Here is an 18,630-nt window from a genome sequence, read left to right as displayed (position 1 = left end):
CCGGGAGCGGGGGCGAGGTTGCGCAAAACGTCGCCTTCGCTCCCGGAGCTTGCTGCTATCCGCAAGCCTTCTGAGCCTGGTGGGAACTCCCGCCGGGCTCCGAAGGCTTGCGGATAGCTTCCTGAAGCCTGGAGAGCAAGAGGGTCGGTGCGCACCGACCCCTCTCGCTCTCCAGGCTTCAGCGAAAGCCTGCATTTGCTCCATAGGATGCACACACATTTCCCCTTCATTTTTGGAGGGGAAGAAGTGTGTCCTATAGAGCAAAAAATACGGTACATAGTACTACACATTAATGGGTGTGTGTACATGCTGTTTCCCTGCCTTTTCCCTTTAGCTTTTAAGGGCTTTAAACCCCTTTAAACCTGGAGGGAGGGATCTGTGGAAATGATGAATGAAAGTCATTGTCAGCCTGGATTTATAAAGATTGTGGAGAAAAAGAAAAGCACATTGCTGTTCTCACGGAAGTGTGTGTTTGAGGAACTGCATCTGATCTTCCTTGCTTTTACAAATAGATATCTTGATACTTAATTTAGGAAAAAAAGGAGTCTGATTGTCAGTTATAATGCGCTACGGCTTGTTCTTGTTTTCTTCTAGATTGCCATTTACGTTTGTAACGAAGGAAGTTGCCGAAGCGACGTGTGACTGCTTACTTGCGCAGGCGGAGAAGGCTGAGAAGGCAGGAAAGTCGAAGGCAGTAGCAGAACGGATTATTCTAGAGGAGTTTGGACGTTGTCTGATGAGAATCATTAATTCAGCAGGAAAGTCCAAAAGCGACCCTTGTGCCATGAACTGCTGACTCTTGAAATGAGCTGTGGTCTGAACGGGACACTAAAAGGCACAGGGACACTTTTTAGTTCACATCAGATGTAGTTTTAGTCCATTCTTAATTTGGTGCTGCTTAGTTTTCATTGGTGTATGTTAATATTGAAGCTTTGTAATGACGTGTACCTTTTTAGCTTAACACTTTTACTTCATGCATATGGCGTGTATCTTTGTCCTCTCAACTTCATGGGACTGCACAGAGTTGAGAAGCTCCCCCCCCCCCCCCGCCCCCATTTCTCTCTTAAAAAACGTTTCTTCTGGCAATTCTTTTTAAATTATTATTATTTGCAATGTATAGTGTTATATTTTGTATGCAGATGGGTGGGAAGGCATACGACAGACAGGCTTTCAGGAACATCTCTTTGCAAACTCAGTTGAAATGACATTTGGCCAGCATCACAACACAGATTTTGTTGCAAAAGCGAATAGCGGTACATCCTTGGATAAGGCAATGTTGAAAGGAAGTCAGTTAAAATAAATATTTGCTGGAAAGCAGTAGTTGCCTTGTTAGCCACAGTCCTGACTTCAGCGGGGAAGTTTATTGTGCAGATCTTACTATTAGTCTATATTAAGAATAACGCATTATCAGAGCTAGACCCAGAAATATCTAACTATGATATACAAAAAATCAAGGTGAAAATTTATATCATAGCCTCAAACAGCATAAAACAACATTTATAGTAAGTTTTTAAAAAATTATGTATCACTGTAATACATATTCCAAATTTTAATAAACTGTTTTCATTCGATTTCAAAGAGATTATCAATATGTTGTTTGACAAATTTTAATGTAGCTAGGGATTTTTAAAAACATTTCTGCTAGGTCCCAAATGTTAGCCAACCCCCTCTGAAGGATTAAAGGCAAATATCTCTCTCTGTCTTGAATCTAGCTATCCTTATAAGGCAGTAATCAAGTTTTCATGTAACTTCCTGATCTTTTTAAGAGTGTGCTCTTTGAGATATGTGACTATAATTGCCAAAGGATCTTCTGGTAGCATTAATACCACTTATATTCATTGATACCTTACAACTCCCCCAAATCATTTAAGCTTTGTACCCTTCCAGTGCATGAAGTTTGGGGGAGGGATCATTTATTGGGTTAATGATGGAAGATGTAAGCAATGCTCGATGATGCTCCGTACCCTCTAAAGAGCACTTTGCAATGTGCCACACCTTTTAAATTGATATGTGGGTGCAAGGGGAGCATAACTCTTAGTCTATATAAAAGGTTACATGGTTTTGCTCCCTGAAAGCCCCAAACCATTTCCCCAATATCCAGATACCAGCCAAGATCCCAAAAGTACATGAGTACTCATGTGCCTCTTGAGTTTCTCAAACAGCAGTTTCCCCTTCCCTCAGACTCCATAGCAAATTTTTTTGAAGGGGGATTTTGAAAATCAATTTGCAGTTCAAGGGTGTCTTCAAATGACCTACTTGGGTTTTATTTTAAATGTGATCAGTGAGGTGTTGAGGGTTAAACTTCTAAAACATGGTGTTTTATTGTGTTTTAACAATGTGGTAGTCACCTGCAGATCTGAGGAGGCTGCACTCTATGGCCACAGTCCAACACTGCTTCACTTAATCCCATTGAGTTTGACAGATTTAAGTGCACCTGTGTCTGTTAGATTGTGGCCGCAGTGCATCAAACAACAGAGCTTTCCATTCAGAAATTTATCCGCAGTAAACTGCATCTGCCTTGCTACTCGCTGTGTCATTTTGTTTTTGTTTCTGTGTTTGTATACACCTCATGTTTTAGCTTACTTATTAAAAAGTATGTTTTAGCAGTGCAGTGGCTGACACGTCCTAGTAAGACAAAGCTAAACCTCATAATTCCTTGGTGGAACCCCCACTCCACCCCCCCCCCCATGAAATAGCATTATTTTGGGTGGAGATGCTTCGAAGAGAAAGCCTTTTTAACAAATATTATTAAATTGCTAAACACACTTGCATGGTTTTCTAATGCAGCAAATGATTCAATCATTCTAAGTTTCATGAATGGATATAAATCTCATGCTTGAATCAGCAAGCACTTGCTATTATCTTAGTCTGCTCTGTAATACTTCAGTTCTTTACCCCCAAAGGGACAGCATAGAACTGTACATATATATTTTGTTTTGTAACTGTGTATGTATGCACATAGCAGGCTGGCATATACGTACACTTTACCCTGAAAGGGAAGCTGTTTTTCCTTTTACCAGAATTGTTTTATGAGTAGAACTCTTGACTTGCAGTCAAAAGTCAGTGTGTTACCTTTTCAGAGTAGATGGTGAAGCTCACCTTTTTACTAATCCCATAAGTGTCCATACGATAAGAGATGTATAAATGTAAATTAGTGTAAGTGGATAAAATAATACTTGATCAAGTTATTTTTTGAACATGCATACTTTGATCTAGAACTAAATATGTGTTTAATTTTGTACATACTCTGTGTCGTATTCTAACTTGCACCTTTTGTGATATGTATTTATAAGTGTGCAGAAAACCTTTTGTGAAGTTTGGATTCCGGTTGTAGATTATGTATGATGGAATTGCGTGTAAAAGATATGAAGAAGGTGCAATCAAAGATGTACTTTTCTGTCCCCCACTCCCCCCCCCCTTTAGAACAAGCTCTTTCCTGTATTTAGCTTGGTTCTTCCCGTCTTCTTACTCTTGCTTTTGTGTTTTTGAACATGGTTCCCTGCATGAAACTGCTGAACAAGTTAGTTAAAATTAACATCAAGATACTGGGAGGAATCTACAAAACACTCGTGCAGTACAACGTCTCCAAATTAGTGTTTCTCCTGCATTTCTGGCATGATTGGAAAGTGCCCAGCTGGAATGCTTTTGTAATATACCCATTGTCAGCAGATTTTGAGAGGGGAGGGTGTCGGGGATTAATTTTCTAGTTCTGGTTTACATCTAAAATAGATTGAAATTTATATTTACTAGACCTATTCAAAGAATACACTTTTCTATATTGTAAAAACAAATGTCAGATAAATCACAAAGAAAAAAAATAAAAAGTTTATACTATTCTGTACACGTGAATGTTTGCACTTTTTTCTTTGATAGGAACCTTTACATTCCTCATTACTACCAGGTTTTATTAGCATTATGAGGGCCAAAATGAGGCAATTTCCTTGAGAGGAATTTGTCTGAGCTTAAAATGCTTTATCATCTTAAATCCTCAATATGTTCAATGCAGAATTTCTTCTCTTTCCTCCCCAGCTGTCCTCTTCCCATACATTTTCCCTGTTGAACAGGACATAGCCTTGGTTTTATTTGATTCATCATTTGTTCCCCATAATTCACTGGCAAGTCATGTTCCTTCTCGCTTTACAACGTTGCAAAACTGTGGCATTTCGCTTGGCCCTCCTATCAGATGTCAAATAGATAAACAATTACATGACTTTCCATAGACATCTGAAGGCAGACCTAGATCAAGAAGCTTTTAATGTCTGTTGTTTCGTTGTGTGTTATATATTCTGTTGGAAGCCACCCAGAGTGGCTGGGACAACCTACTCAGATGGGCAGGATACAAGTAATAAATTTATTATTATTATTACCCCACTCTGGATGGTTCGTGAGAGCCACACTCACCATCAACATTGGGCAATACTGGTGTGCTTTGGCACAGGCCTCAATTCTGCTGAAGGTGAATGAAGATGCTGCTGCTGTTTTCTTCTGTCAATGAAAACTGATGTTACTACAGGGCTGAGGATATAAAACAGGAATGGACAACATCATTAAAAGGCTGTTTTGTGTAGTCCTCAGAGGTAAGCATGCTGGGATAGCTTCATAACTTCATGCACTTTAACGAACGCTGAATTTTAGCCAAGATTTCGGCCTCCCATCAACGTCCTCTCCAGTTTCTTAAGTCCACAACTCGACTGCACAGCCAAAGTCTTACGTGCAGTGGCTCCCAGTGCTTTGTAAACATTGGCTGGATTCTCCAGGAGTGGAAACGTTTTAGAGAAAAGTCATTCTACTAACTTATCACTGATTTTCGCTGCACCATCATGTGGAAGCAAGCCCTAATAAGCAGGAAGTGCTCCTGTCCCAAATACTACACGGATATGAAAGGGGTCCTGTGCAACAAGGCATCTCATTTGATTCCTCACAACAGACTTGTGAGGGAGGACAGGCAGAGAGAGGCATTGGCTGGCACCACCTCCAGGTTGGACACACTGGGAGCTTTCATGGGAATTCAACCCCTGGTCTCCCAGGGTCAGAGTCCGACGCCATAGCCACTAGGCCACATTGCTTCTGTGATAGGATTTTTGAGGTCTTAGATATGTTAATGTTCATAAGTGTACCAACCAAGCACATACATAGATCAGCACAGGAAGACCAACCTGGAACCATTTTGATTCCTAAACTGAGCAAATGTTTTCTCTGCAAGGTCAAAGTGGGAAACCTCCCCATTGTCTCTTTCCTCACAAATCCTGTCTTAAGGGCACATTTAAGATATGAATAGGGTGTGAACCTGTGACCTGGCCCAGGAACTAAGTATTTATCATTACAAAAGACTGGCCAGGCTCTCCAGGCAATCCAATCAAGTGACCTGCCAGACAGGAGATAAACAACAGGAGAAAAACAACATTCAACAACATTCAAATTTCTGTTTTAGATCGCCTTTTTTGTGATGTAGGTGTGATGTATATGAGGGGTGGTCTTAGGTTACACCCCTTCTGTGATGTATGTATGATGTTTCTGGGGGTGGTCGTGATCTAAAGGATCCCTGACCGTTAGGTCCAGTCATGGCAGACTCTGGGGTTGCGGCGCTCATCTCGCTTTACTGGTGGAGGGAGCCAACGTACAGCTTCCGGGTCATGTGGCCAGCATGACTAAGCCGCTTCTGGTGAACCAGAGCAGCACACGGAAACCCGTTTACCTTCCTGCCGGAGTGGTACCTATTTATCTACTTGCACTTTGAGGTGCTTTCGAACTGCTAGGTTGGCAGGAGCAGGGACCGAGCAACAGGAGCTCACCCCATCGCGGGGATTCGAACCGCTGACCTTCTGATCGGCAAGCCCAAGGCTCTGTGGTTTAACCCACAGCGCCACCCGCGTCCCATGATCGTGATCTACAGGGTGACAATTTTAAAAGTCTTTATAAGACCTTGCACGCCATTGTTCTGGCTTCCTCCTCCTCTCCTGCAGGTGAGGGGAGCACCCTGTTGCAACAGATCAATAAAGATCAGGCTTATTAGCTGCTTTGCTTCTCAATATTCTCTGGTTGGCCTCTGTTATCTTCTCCTACCAATAGGGAACCTAAATAAGGACTCTATATGGGCTCTTGGACACCTCATAAGAGAAAAGGGCCATTTTTGTTTACAACACTTCCTTCTTATACACAGTAATAATATTTTTCCCCGCTCCCTCACGCTGGGCTCAGAGCAGCGTCGCTCTAGGGCTCGGCATCTTTGTGGTGAGAGCCCTATCGAACGGAAAGCACGGGTTGGTTTCGGAAACCGCCCGCGTCAAGGAGGAACGTGCACGCGAGTCTACATGGTTCGTAGCTCTACGTGCTCGCTACCGTTCGTTGAAAGGCCGTTCAAACCGCCGCCCTCGCGGATTTCGTTTTCCTTATTGGCTCCCCTTCCTTGCCTTGAAGCCCTTTCTGATTGGCTCGCGCTTCCTCTCCGTGAGTGTATATAACCGTTCTTCTCATTGGTCAGTTCTTCTTTAAGGCTCCGTACTTCCGATTGGTTGCTTTTCCTTTCTATCATTCCAAATAACGTACTTCACCCGCGTACCAAAAGCGGAAGAGGATGTCAGGGCCCAATCAAAAGCAGCGTACGGCTAAGAGCCAATGAGAGCACGGCCGCGCTAGGCGCGAGGTTGGCTATACCCGCGTGCTTTGGCAATTCAATTCCTTTCGGGTTTCGTCCTTGGTGGAGTGCGGGTCTTTGCGTAGAATATGGGGGTTTTACAGTAGCTTTGTACTTAGGTTCCTTTAACGGGGTGGGCGGACGATTATTATGACTACTGTTGTTATTTTTCGTCTTCCCCCTTTAAATGTATTTAATTTAAAATTAAATATATTAATTTAAATACATTTAAATGTATTTAATTGCTACTAATTTGGAGTCTAGTGAGAGGCACTTGAAAAATTGCCAGGGGGAGGTACCCAAAACAATTTTTCCCAATTTATTGGGGGAAGCTGGGGACCCCCACTCCGTTTTCTGTAGTCTTTTTCCAGACCTTCAGGCTTGAGTGGAACTTTTCACTGTGATGAGGTGGGTCCATTTCTTCTGGTTAAGGGAGAGTCTCTCTAGTATGTACTGTGGTGCTTTCTTGTCATACTCGTAACTCCCTTCCACCCCAATCCTTCAAATGTTGCCTTTGTTGCAACAGGAGACAAGTTAGGAATAATCATCATCATAATTTGTCATTTATTTATAAGTTATTTTTTATACCCTGCCCATCTGGCTGGAAGAAATTACAGTACTTGGCACAAATTGCCAGGCAACGTTCATAGCCACGAAGCCATAACTTCCTAAGACAGAACTCAGTACTGGAATATTAGTGCTCCTGGTTATTCAGTACAGTGGAGCAGTGGCGTAGCGTGGGGGGTGCAGGGGGGGCCCGGGCGCAACATCTGGGGGTTAGGGTTAGGGGGCGCAAATCCACGGGTTAGGGGGCACAAATCCACGGGTTAGGGGGTGCAAATTACTTGCCTTGCCCCGGGTGCTGACAACCCACGCTACGCCACTGCAGTGGAGGCAGCAGTGAGACCTCTGTGATGTTGCTAGAAGGTGCATCCCCACTTCTGATAAGACTTGCAGGTAGTCTTAATATGTGTTTTATGTGTCCTTTTTTGTTTTGCAGAGGGAAAGGAGAATTGCTTTTTCCATAGATGGGGACTTCATGACAAACTTCTTGAGGTATGTCTGTTGCTCTGAACATCATTTGGCATAGGTTTTGTACTTTTATATTTTGAGCACTTGTTTTCGCCAGTGTCATAAAAAATGTTCATTTTCCTTGTTGATTTATGGAAGTTTTAGTACAAAGTAGTATCCTTAAAATGTGTGGAATCTACTTTTTTAAAAAAGCTCCCAAATTGAACATGATTTCATGTAGATTCAACATCAGTATTGTAGGTTTCCTTTTCATTTCTGCTGGTACTTGCCTGGTGTCCGGTGATTAAACCTTTTTTTGCTGTTCACATCATGATTTACTGTGATTACTATTCTTGAAGATGAGGACACAGGATTTAAAGTAACATTTCAGATTCTTGAACATTGTATTTTCTATATCTCTAGCTATCTTTTGATATTTACTTAATTATAATTCATTTTCCTGCTTTCAGGCATAAAGAATCTTACAGGATAATCAGGTAACATTTAAAGCATTTGTGAAAATGGCAAAATTAAGAGCTAATACTCATGAACCTCTTGTCCATGCAAGTAGATCTGAGTAGTAGGGGGGCATGGTTTGTCATTCTACAATCCTGTGGTCTTGGGTAGCTGAAAAAAGTACTGCTGTGATCATTCTGTATTTATGTTTTCCCATTAAAACATGGTGTCCATGTGAACATGTACTATTAGGTTTGCTCAGATGCGTAGAAACTATTGTGCAAATCAGCTCCAGTAAATATTCTAGATTTTGTGCATAGTTGACACACACAGAAAGTTTTTTAGATATGTGCATGATATATAACGTTTGTACCCTGCTGTCTTAAGTATTTGGAACAGTGTATGTATAATTCCCATATAGTTTTCCCATATAAGCAGCTTTAGCTTCAGCAGTAGAATTGCATAATGTTCTTTTATTTATTCTCCCACCTCCCAGTATTTTTTAAAAGACAGGGGTGTACCGCACTGAGCATGCCAGAGAGGGAAGTTCATTTTTAACGGGTGTCCAAAATTAAGTCCTGAGCTCTTGAAATAGAGGTTACTAATTAAAAGCATGTTTTTATTGTGTTTATTTTTCTTTTGCTTATTGTATGTAAAATTGAAAATGCAAAAATAAATTCTAAAAATAAAAGAAGAGCCTCTCAGGCCCATGTCTAGAAAGCGTGGGATGAACAGAATAAAATCTGGACCAAATAGAAAAAAAGAAAAGGGGAAATCATTATAAAAGTATAACTTTTGACTAATCTCTGCAAGACACATTTTGTATACTGATCTTCCTTTTGTATTGACATAAATAAATACTTTTGACCTTCAATGAAGTCTTGTGGCTTGATTTCTAGTTTGTGCTTAGGAAGCAGAACTAGCATTCTAAACTTTATTAAATAGATTTTACTAATATCCCAGCTGTGGAACTGGCAAATATGTTAGATGATGTATTCAAAGTACTTGGGAGAATCTGAAATAATATGTATGGTTGGGTGGTATCAAACAAAATGTTAAAGTGTGGTATGATGGTACACAAGGACAGAGGGAAAGGAAAAACAAGTACAGAATTCGTCAGGATGCAATGCTTTGCCCAGCTGTGGATTCTTGATATTTTTTGTACTTTTAGTTTCTATAAATATTTATTTCTTGGTCTGTTATTTAGCAGATTTAAAGACTGCCTGTTCAGAGAGCTTTCCACATGATACACAAATAGTATTGTAGATAAAAGGTAGCTAAAATCCACAATGTATATTGAAAAACAAATATACATAAAACCATAATCACAGTTACAATCATACAAATACTTGTATAACTAAATTATGGGACTGAGTAGGCTTGCTGAAACAATGTTTCAGCAGAGAACTGATCACGTGTGTTGGCCTAATCTTTGCAATTCAAGGTGTTTGAAACTCACATCTATGTAAGTAAAGAAGAGAAATGACTGCTTATTCTGCACTGAAAATGGATTCTGAGTAAATTTAGTGATTGGATAAAGGCAAGTCTCACAGATTGGTAAGCATTTTGTTTTGTTTGTGGGGTGGTTCTTGGTTACTGTGGGAAATGGGATGCTAGACTCATGATCAGGTTAGCAAAATTGATGCCAAAGCTCCTAGTAAATGAGAACATCTTGTGGCTTTTATATGAATCCTGGACGAAGGCACATTTTTTCACCTTTGGTGGACATGCCCAAGGATTAAGACTTTCTGGGAAATGATTTACAATGAAATGAAAAAGGTCGGCCAATTGGTGTCAAAGAAGGATAGAACTTTCTTTATGTATGCTACAACAGCAGCAAGAATACTTATTGCAAAGTACTGGAAGACACAAGATCTACCTACCTGGGAAGAATGGCAGATGAAGGTGATGGACTTCATGAAATTGGCAGAAATGACTGGCAGAATCCGAGACCAGGGAGAAGAGTCGGTGGAGGAAGATTGGAAGAAATATAAAGATTATCTACAGAAATATTGTAAAATTAAGGAATGTTAGAAAGATGTTGGAATGAAGTTACGTGGCTTTAGCAGAAATGTTATAAAGAATTAAGTATAATAGATTGTAATTGGATTAAAGGAAAAAAATAATGTTAAAATTTGTTAAGTTAAATGATAGGACAGAAATTTGAGGAAGATGGAAAGGATTTGCTGAAACAATCGAAGTAGAATACAAAAAAAGGAAGGTGTGAGGAGGTCGCTGAAACAAGTAAAAGAAAGTTAATAACATTGAAAGTATTGGTTGTGTTTTTTCTTTTTTTAATTGTTTTTGTTTTATTTTGGTTATGTATATGTAATATTTTTGTCTTTGTATTGTATGGTTTTGTTATGTTTAATTCTTTTTCTTTTTTCTTTCTGTAACTTTCAAAACTTTAATAAATATTTATATGAATCCTGGAGTAGCTATTTCAGAAGTCTTATTCTAGCATGGGATCCTCTGAACTACCAACATTTCATGTAAATGGAAAAATGCAAGTGTCACTTGTCTGTTCCTGCTCAAGATTATATATGCAGCCTTGGGAAAAGGGTAAGAGTGAGACTCTCCTGTGCTAGTCATGTTTTAACAGTTCAGTGCAACTTAAGTTTACATTCATAGGATTTCAGCCACAAGTGTGTCGAAATTGTATCAACAAAATAAAATTCCTTCCAGTAGCACCTTCGAGACCAAGTAAGTTTGTTATTGGTATGAGCTTTTGTGTGCATGCACACTTCTTGAGATACACACATGAGGCATGCACACGAAAGCTCATACCAATAACAAACTTAGTTGGTCTCTAAGGTGCTACTGGAAGGAATTTTTTAATTTTGTTTTGACTACAGCAGACCAACACGGCTACCCACCTATATCTGGAAGTGTATCAGTGGCAAGCTAACTTAAAACAAAAAACAACACTAGTCTGCAGTTAATTAGGCCTGCACACCTGAACACAAACTTTATATATCTGTCAGAAGAGGGGTGCCTCCTCCCCTCCAACCCCACATAAAATGCTGCCTCCTGAAAGATAACTTAAATGTGTAAATTATGTGCAGTGAGTTCAGACTCCAACGCACACCCACTGCAGTGTTGGACTGAAGTTCAAACTCCTGGCAAAACCAGTCAGCCTAGTATATCAGATACTGTGATTCTAAATAAACATTAAAGTCCAGGGTCTTTAGGTGTGCCTGGCTGCCTTAACGGTCTGCTTATGGAGTTGCCTGAGGCACTGACCTTCGAAAGCAGTGTTGAGCTAGGCCTTTGCCCCATTCAGCAGCACTTTTCTAAACTAGCTGCAGTGGGGAAGTAAATGCACTCTGCACACGTGCAGAGGTTTTGATATACAGTATATACATCTATATAAAACTCCCATGAACACTCCTCATCACCTAGAGCAATGGTTCTCAAAGGGTGTGGCATGAGAGGATGGCAACTGTATAGTATAGTATAATACAATATATTGTATAGTATAATATAATATTTTTGGATGTAAAATCAGGAACAGTATCTACATCTCAAGAGCGTTGGCTATTCTACAGTTCTCCATGACACAGGGTTGTGAGCAGGGATCTCAACTCAGAAACATGAAAGAAAGGCTTTGTGATAAGAGTAAATGAGTTTGTCTCAAATTAGAAAGAATATAAATGAGATTACCAGGCAAAAGTGAGCTCACACCTCTTATGGAGTTCGTATACATACTTAAGTATGTATTTAAGAGGCTCGTTTATATTTCGGGAATGATTCTTGTTCTCTATGTTGCTGCATCGCAGACCCTCCAAGTGCCCGTTTCCCAGGGACAGTCCCGGATTTATAGAAGTTGTCCCAATCTTTGGTTCTGATCCCAGAATGTCCCAATTTCCTTTAGGATGTCCCTAATTTTCACAGGAAAAACGTCGGAAGGTATGGAGTTCTGCAACCCCCGAGCTATGTGAAGGCAGCCCTGTAGAGGGAAGTGTTTTAAAGTTTTGTGTTTTATTACATTTTTTATAGCTGCTGGAAGCTGCCCAGTCAGATGGGTGGGGTATAAATATGATGATGATGATGAGATCCCATCGCCATGATAGAATAGGATATTCCTATTTTCAAAGAAGAAATGTTGGAGGCTTTGCTCCCCAGGGTCAGTATTACAAAGCAGTTTTGTTCTGTGCTATAACTTGAGCACTGCTAGGAGTGGCTTCTATCAGAGTATATCAGGGTGGATAAAAATCAATGATTTTTGTTTGTTTGTTTAAATTGGATTTCTTAAATAAAATGCTTTTGGAGAAAAAAATCTTTCTAAAGATAGCTTTCTATTTAAGTTACATTATAGTCCAAAGGCTATTTCATCAGGAAATAAGGATTTGTTTTAAGTTTTTCATGTGTGCTAAAACTCAGTCTACGAGTGTTGTTTTTTTAAAAATCATTTAACCACATCAGTTAACAACAGTTAACAACCATGACTACATATGCTATAATGTTATCGTTCTAGTTAAATCTAAAATCCTTTTAAATTTTATTAAAGAAATGATATATTTTTCTCCTTCCAATAAAGTACAGCAGAAACGTTGCCCAAATATAAAGAGTTAACTTATTAAACCTCACAATTTCATATTTATCTGTCCATGTATTTCTAATAGTATAACCAAATCAGTAGCTTTTGATAGAACTGTAAAAACTACTCTGAAAATTTATTATTCCAAAAATGAAACCTTCCTCTGGTTGTAAATATTAAGATTATACCAGCAAGAATGGGTCTTTCTGTAAAAAAGAAGAAGAGAGATTTGAATCAAGTCTTACTGACTAGTGATTTAAATCGATTTGATTTAAACCAAATTCACCCTATATATAAAAGTATGTAATATATACTTTAATATGTAAGATTTACTCACGGCAAGCCGAGGGTGTTATTTATATATATACTCTGAGGGTGTTTATCTATCTATCTATCCGTGTGTGTGTGTGTATGTATATGTACTCTATATACGTGTATATATATATGTATGTATATACACACACACACACACACACACATATATATATATATATATACATACATACACACACACCCCCTCAGAGTGTGTGTGTGTGTGTGTGTATATGTGTGTGTGTGTGTGTGTATACATACATATATATATACACGTATATAGAGTACATATACATACACATATTTTATATTTTACATATACATATTTTATATATATATAAAAAAAAACCCTCGGCTTGCCGCAAGCAAATCTTTATTCCGAAAGCCAGTGCAGGAACTTGGAGCCCCTCCGGCCTAGCCGACCCCCGGCGCGCGTCCACCGTGGCGACTTCTCCCCTCAGAGGCGGCGGCGGCGGCGGCGTGGCGACTTCGCCGGCTTCCCTCTCCTCCTCCTCCTCCTCCCTCTCCCAAGCAGGCCCAGCCCCAGCGGCGGGCGGGCGGGTGCCACTTCGTCCCGGAAGCCGGCGGCATGGAGGCGGTGCTCCGGCTGCCACGTTGAAGCCCGAGCGAGTTGGAGCTTGGGGCCCTGCGGGCGGAGGAGGAGGAGGCCGCGGCCCAGCCTTGACTTTCCTGGCCGAGGGAGACCGGCGAGCAGGTGAGACCGGCGGCGGCGGCGGGTTGGGGGTCCCAGCCGGGCTTCCCTTTAAACTCGGCCCAGCTCTCGTTTTGCGCCGCATCCTGGCGACTTGTCTTTCCTAGGATTGCAGCCGTAGCTTGGCGTTGCGAGGTGGCCGAGAAAGGGGGCGAGGGATCCACTTCGCCCGCCCTCCTCGTTTACTTATGTATTTTTTGCAAAAAGCGGGGGCTCCCGGTTTAGGCGTGGTGCTTTGAAACAAGAGGCTTCTCCCTCCCCACTTTTTCGGAGATGCAAATACATAATGGGATTTCGTCCTGCCTGCATTTTTAGCACTGCGGCCCTTTTGTTGCATCGGCTTGGGAGGGGCACCTTCGCTCCCCCCTCAAGGGAGCATTGGGTTTTCCAAACCCTTCGGGGATCGACCCGAGTTTAGCCTTTCCAGGCCTTTCCCCTTTCTTGTTTTCTAGGCATGCACAAATTTTGGGTTGGAGAAATAGCATATCAGCAAAATCATACTGTTGCATCAATATTTTTTGCATTCATACACCTGAAGGAGCTGCTGCTCCCTTCCCTAGTTCCATACTTGAAAATTAGGATCCTGGCTTCAACAGCTAAGCACGCATTGAAATATTGCAGGCTTTTCCAACTTCCAAGAGACTGCGATCTACTCCCACTATAAAAAAACTGGCGGTGATCAACGCACTGCATTGACCAAAGTCGCTGAGCTTTTCTTGGGAAGTCAAAGTTTTTTTGAGCTTTTAGGGGCAATCTAAGTTAGGGAAATCAAAGGGGGTGGGGTGGGAGGGGTCCCAAGATCTACCACAGACACCAGTAGATCACGATCTACCTGTTGGCCACCCCTGAAATATTGCATAAAATGCCTTCTTCTACAGCTAGTGTACCATGACAAAGACCTTCAGATTTAAGTTTTAGCCTATTCTCCGATTGTCTTGAAATACATACTGGAAGCTGTAGAGTCAGTTGATTACTGTGTTTAAAATCTCTCAGCGATCTTGAGCATGTCACTGATATTTTCTACCCAGAAGAGTTTTCCTACCGTTTGTACACAAAGTGGCACTTACCTAGCGTTTTGTATGCAAAGTGGCACTTTTATTCAGGACCACTTAATTTAGAGTACTTACCACCCTTGAGGGCACACCAAAGATAAGGCTAGTGATCAAATGGCAAAATGTTAACTGCTACCTGCAGTGAATTTTGGAAAGTTGTTTATCTGTATGTGTTTGGACATCTTTCATGATATTGTAATCAAATTTTGCACTGTGGTTCCCTGATCAAGCAGCAGGTTTTCATCTATGTTTGGATACAGTAGGATACCATTTTGAATCAAGATGGTGGGCTGAACCTTTCAAAGCTGCAGTTTTTTGGATATGGGCTGCTAGTAATATCACAGATATACACACGTTTCAGTGTTAAGTTGTTGAATGGCAGACCGTAATGTATGTTAATACAAAAATTAGGAGTCTTGTTAGTTTTGGATTAATTACTGTGGAACAACAAGAGTGTAATCTTGCGTATGTGGCATTGATTTTGTCTTTGCAGTTGGTAGCAAGAGGGTTTGCATGCAGGCTTGTATTTTCTTAGGAAATATCTGCTTCTTAACCATGGTGACTTATCAGTGATCTTCAGCTGGTAAATTGGGATCCAGTACTGAGTTGCAAGCCTGAGCTAGGTTGGGTCACAACAGCAGTGTTACCGCCATACAAATAGATGATTAAAAATTAACAAATGGGTTCCCAAATGCATGTTTGGATTAAAGGCAGGTTCCAAGTCTGCAAAGTTTGAAGACTACAGATTTCAAGAGATACCAGTTAGGATTAAGTAATCTTGGGTCCCTTTTTCCAATTACCGTATTTTTTGCTCTATAAGATTCACTTATTCCCTCCTAAAAAGTAAGGGGAAATGTGTGTGCGTCTTATGGAGCGAATGCAGGCTGTGCAGCTATCACAGAAGCCAGAATAGCAAGAGGGATTGCTGCTTTCACTGCACAGCGATCCCTCTTGCTGTTCTGGCTTCTGAGATTCAGAATATTTTTTTTCTTGTTTTCCTCCTCCAAAAACTAGGTGCATCTTGTGGTCTGGTGCGTCTTATAGAGTGAAAAATACGGTAATCTCTCTTAATGAGAGGCAGCACTTCCTTTGGTGCTGTGTTAGTATCAAAGGTTACAGTGCCAAGTACGTAATAGCTTTCTTTGTAGCTGGACACCGTGGAAGGTTGTAAACTCCTATGTATCTCTAGGACTAGCAGGAGACAGGGCTGCAGTGATACTTTGAAAGTTCAGTACAGTGGTGCCCCGCAAGACGAATGCCTCACAAGACGAAAAACCCGCTAGACGAAAGGGTTTTCCATTTTTGAGGCGCTTCGCAAGACGAATTTCCCTATGGGCTTGCTTCGCAAGACGAAAACGTCTTGCGAGTCTTGCGATTTTTTTCGCTTTTTTCTCCCTTTTTCTAAGCCGCTAATAGCGCTAATCTGCTAAGCCGCTAATAGGGTTGCTTCGCAGGACGAAAAAACCACTAGACGAAGAGACTCGCGGAACAGATTCTTTTCGTCTTGCAAGGCACCACTGTAATGGAAATATCTCTCCAGTACTGTATTATTTTTCTGAATTCTTGCAATTTGTCCAGCACCAAGCGAACAAAAGTAATATGTTATTTATTTGTTGTCATTATACACCATCCTTCCTCCAAGGAGCTCAAGGTAATGGGCATGGTTCTTGACTTCCCTACTTTATTCTAACAACAAGCCTGTGAGGTAGGTCAGGCTGGTCACCCAGTGAGCTTTATGACTGAATGGAAATTTGAACCCTGGCCTGTCATAATATAACACCCAAATAAAGGCACCATGCTGGCTGTCCATGCACAAGTTGAAGAAGAAGTGGGCATGTGCAGAATTAGGAACAGTCACTATTAAAGAAAAGTGAATATTTAAGATGCTATGGTCGCTTCCAAATGATATTTCTTTATTGGCTCCAGATCAGCTTCCATTTTCACTGTATAGCCTAGTGCTGCAGCTCAACCTAGATTCCTATTGCATGATTTGTTGACAATTCTTCGTTTCAGGAAGTGTGACTTTAAAAGCTGTACGGTGCTTAAAATGAAGAAGTGGTCTGGTTAGCTGTTGCAGGATTGGTACCAGAAAACACATATAATATACACATAGCAACATATTGTATTGCCTCAACTTTTCTTAGCGTAAGAGCGCACAGGATTTTGATAGATTACGCACAACATGTAAGATGTTGAAACCAGCAGAAGTAGAGCAATGTCAGAAGCATAGATATACAGTATAAGACAGTGCTACCGTTCTACAATTCTATGATCTCAACTACATTGCTTGACTTTAGCTTGCTCTTACAACAGTTCACTTGTCCCTTTGTGCAAGAAGGAGAAACTCATACAGTAGAAATGGAAATGGAATTAACTATGGACTGAGACAGAGGTTTTTAAACTGGCTCGATGGAGATGTCAGTCGCCAACTTTGTGCCCAGGGAATATCTAACACTGAGCGAGAGATTAGTCTGTGTTGTTTTTTAAAAAAAACAATCACAGAGAACAGTGTTGGTGCACAGTAGTGAAAAGCAAGGGAAAATAAAAAGTTTGCTCACCAGGTACCAAGAAGACCACAACATGGGTACTAGATGAGTTTCTGTGGTTAGAGCATTCCACAGTTGGCGTGCATTCACTTCAGTTTTCTTGCTATGGAAAAAGGCTGTTGCAGGGACTACATTCACACACGACATAGTTTTTTAAAAAATGAATCCTTTCCTTCAGTGCTGTGCTCCTATAAGAATTATTGGGTTTCTGGTTAGGAGACAGCAAAAAGAAGTAGGAAAACTCAACATTGATGATAGCAGTTTGAGCAGTTGGCAAATAATCCTCAAAAGTACTTTCTTGAGAGATGCTTATTTGAAAGTTTTGCGGTACTTTCTGTTTTACACTTTCTTCTTTTAGCTTGTTTCTAGTTCTAATTAAAACCTTTGTGGCATGATCACACAGTTCCAGTTTAAGGTTTTAGTCAAAGCGTTTTAAGAGGAAGCTGTGGTTGGAACAAAATTCTGGGCAGTTGGCCATCGGAGTGAGGGCCACGTTGTCCTTTTCGCTGGCACTTAGGTGGAGGTCTGGAGGTGGAATTTTCGATAACGGTATTCCAGAACTTGATTGCAGTTTCTTCTTAGAAATGAGTGCATGCCAGCATTCTATAGAATCATAGCGTTGAAAGGGACCACAAGGGTCATCTTAATCCAACCCACTTCAGTGCAGAAATCTCAACTAAAGCATCCATCTCTTGTGGCTACCCACCTCTTTAAAAATGTCCAGCAAAGGGAGAGCCCACAACGTCTCAAGGGAGTCGGTTCCACTATCAAACAGCTCTTAACTCTCAGAAAGATCTTCCTGAAGTTTAAGTCAAAATCCCCTTTCTCATAAAGGTGTCTCCCCACTTATGCAGGGGTTACGTTCACAGAACAGGTTACATTAACAAAAACCTTTATGAACAGTGTTTTAATGTTCATTTGATGTTGCATTGTGTCACCTGGCACAGCCACTAGAAGGAATCTGCAAGCTCTTTCTTCTGCCTTTGCTTAACCACAGTTTAGCATTCTATCTGAACCTTAAACTGTGGTTAATGTTAACTATGGTTTGTTAAAACAAGCTCACTTTATAAACCATGGTTTCTATTCAGCTTGTTTCAAAGAAGCCATAACCAACCACAATTTGTTTGGCAGCTCGCTGCTAATCAAAAATGAATGGGAAAACGTCACTGTCAGTTTCATATATAGAGCTTCAGAGCCACATGCCCTGTTGGTATTGAGCCATGCAAGAATTTCTGGTTTTGAATGAAGCTGTTTGTGAGGAGGACAGCAAAGAAATATCATTCATATCAGAGTGCCCTGTGAGGATTAGGTGTGTTTATTTATTTATTTATTTATGAGCCTTCAGCTTAGACAGTTTGCTTACTCCA

At 40.8% G+C, this 18,630-nt stretch overlaps 2 protein-coding genes and 2 long non-coding RNA genes across 14 annotated transcripts in view; 3 read left to right on the top strand and 1 right to left on the bottom strand.

The window, feature by feature from the left end:
* Nucleotides 1-3,841, top strand: part of LIN54 (lin-54 DREAM MuvB core complex component) — a 46,718-nt gene extending 42,877 nt beyond the window's left edge. For all 7 annotated transcript variants that reach the window (XM_079990814.1, XM_079990819.1, XM_079990820.1 and 4 more), the window contains one exon: nucleotides 595-3,841. In XM_079990814.1, coding sequence (XP_079846940.1) covers nucleotides 595-796 — 202 coding nt within the window. In that variant the 3' untranslated portion in view covers nucleotides 797-3,841. The remainder of the gene's footprint in view (nucleotides 1-594) is intronic.
* On the bottom strand, nucleotides 691-6,421 carry LOC307224442. Of its 3 annotated transcripts, none has more exons than XR_013842523.1 (3): nucleotides 6,188-6,421; nucleotides 4,402-4,515; nucleotides 691-828 (listed from the first exon to the last, which is right to left on the bottom strand). It is a non-coding gene; the product is annotated as an uncharacterized lncRNA (long non-coding RNA). The 3 variants fall into 3 exon arrangements; XR_013842524.1 differs by having other exon boundaries at nucleotides 6,180-6,419; XR_013842525.1 differs by having other exon boundaries at nucleotides 6,276-6,418.
* A 151-nt stretch (nucleotides 6,422-6,572) lies between these two features.
* Nucleotides 6,573-7,694, top strand: LOC307224492. The gene is made up of 2 exons (XR_013842579.1): nucleotides 6,573-7,042; nucleotides 7,635-7,694. It is a non-coding gene; the product is annotated as an uncharacterized lncRNA (long non-coding RNA).
* Nucleotides 7,695-8,115: 421 nt separating this feature from the next.
* Nucleotides 8,116-18,630, top strand: part of SEC31A (SEC31 homolog A, COPII coat complex component) — a 56,946-nt gene continuing 46,431 nt past the window's right edge. The window contains exon 1 of one of the 3 annotated variants that reach the window (XM_079990698.1): nucleotides 8,116-8,142. The gene's annotated coding sequence lies outside the window, so the exon portion shown is untranslated. Of the gene's footprint in view, nucleotides 8,143-13,469; nucleotides 13,669-18,630 lie in introns of those variants that run through there. The other 2 variants (XM_079990700.1, XM_079990704.1) reach the window with 2 other exon arrangements.

Source organism: Podarcis cretensis (assembly GCF_951804945.1).
Source record: "Podarcis cretensis genome assembly, chromosome: 9".
Taxonomy (NCBI): Eukaryota; Metazoa; Chordata; class Lepidosauria; order Squamata; family Lacertidae; genus Podarcis; species Podarcis cretensis.
This window is presented reverse-complemented; position numbering and strand designations above follow the sequence as displayed.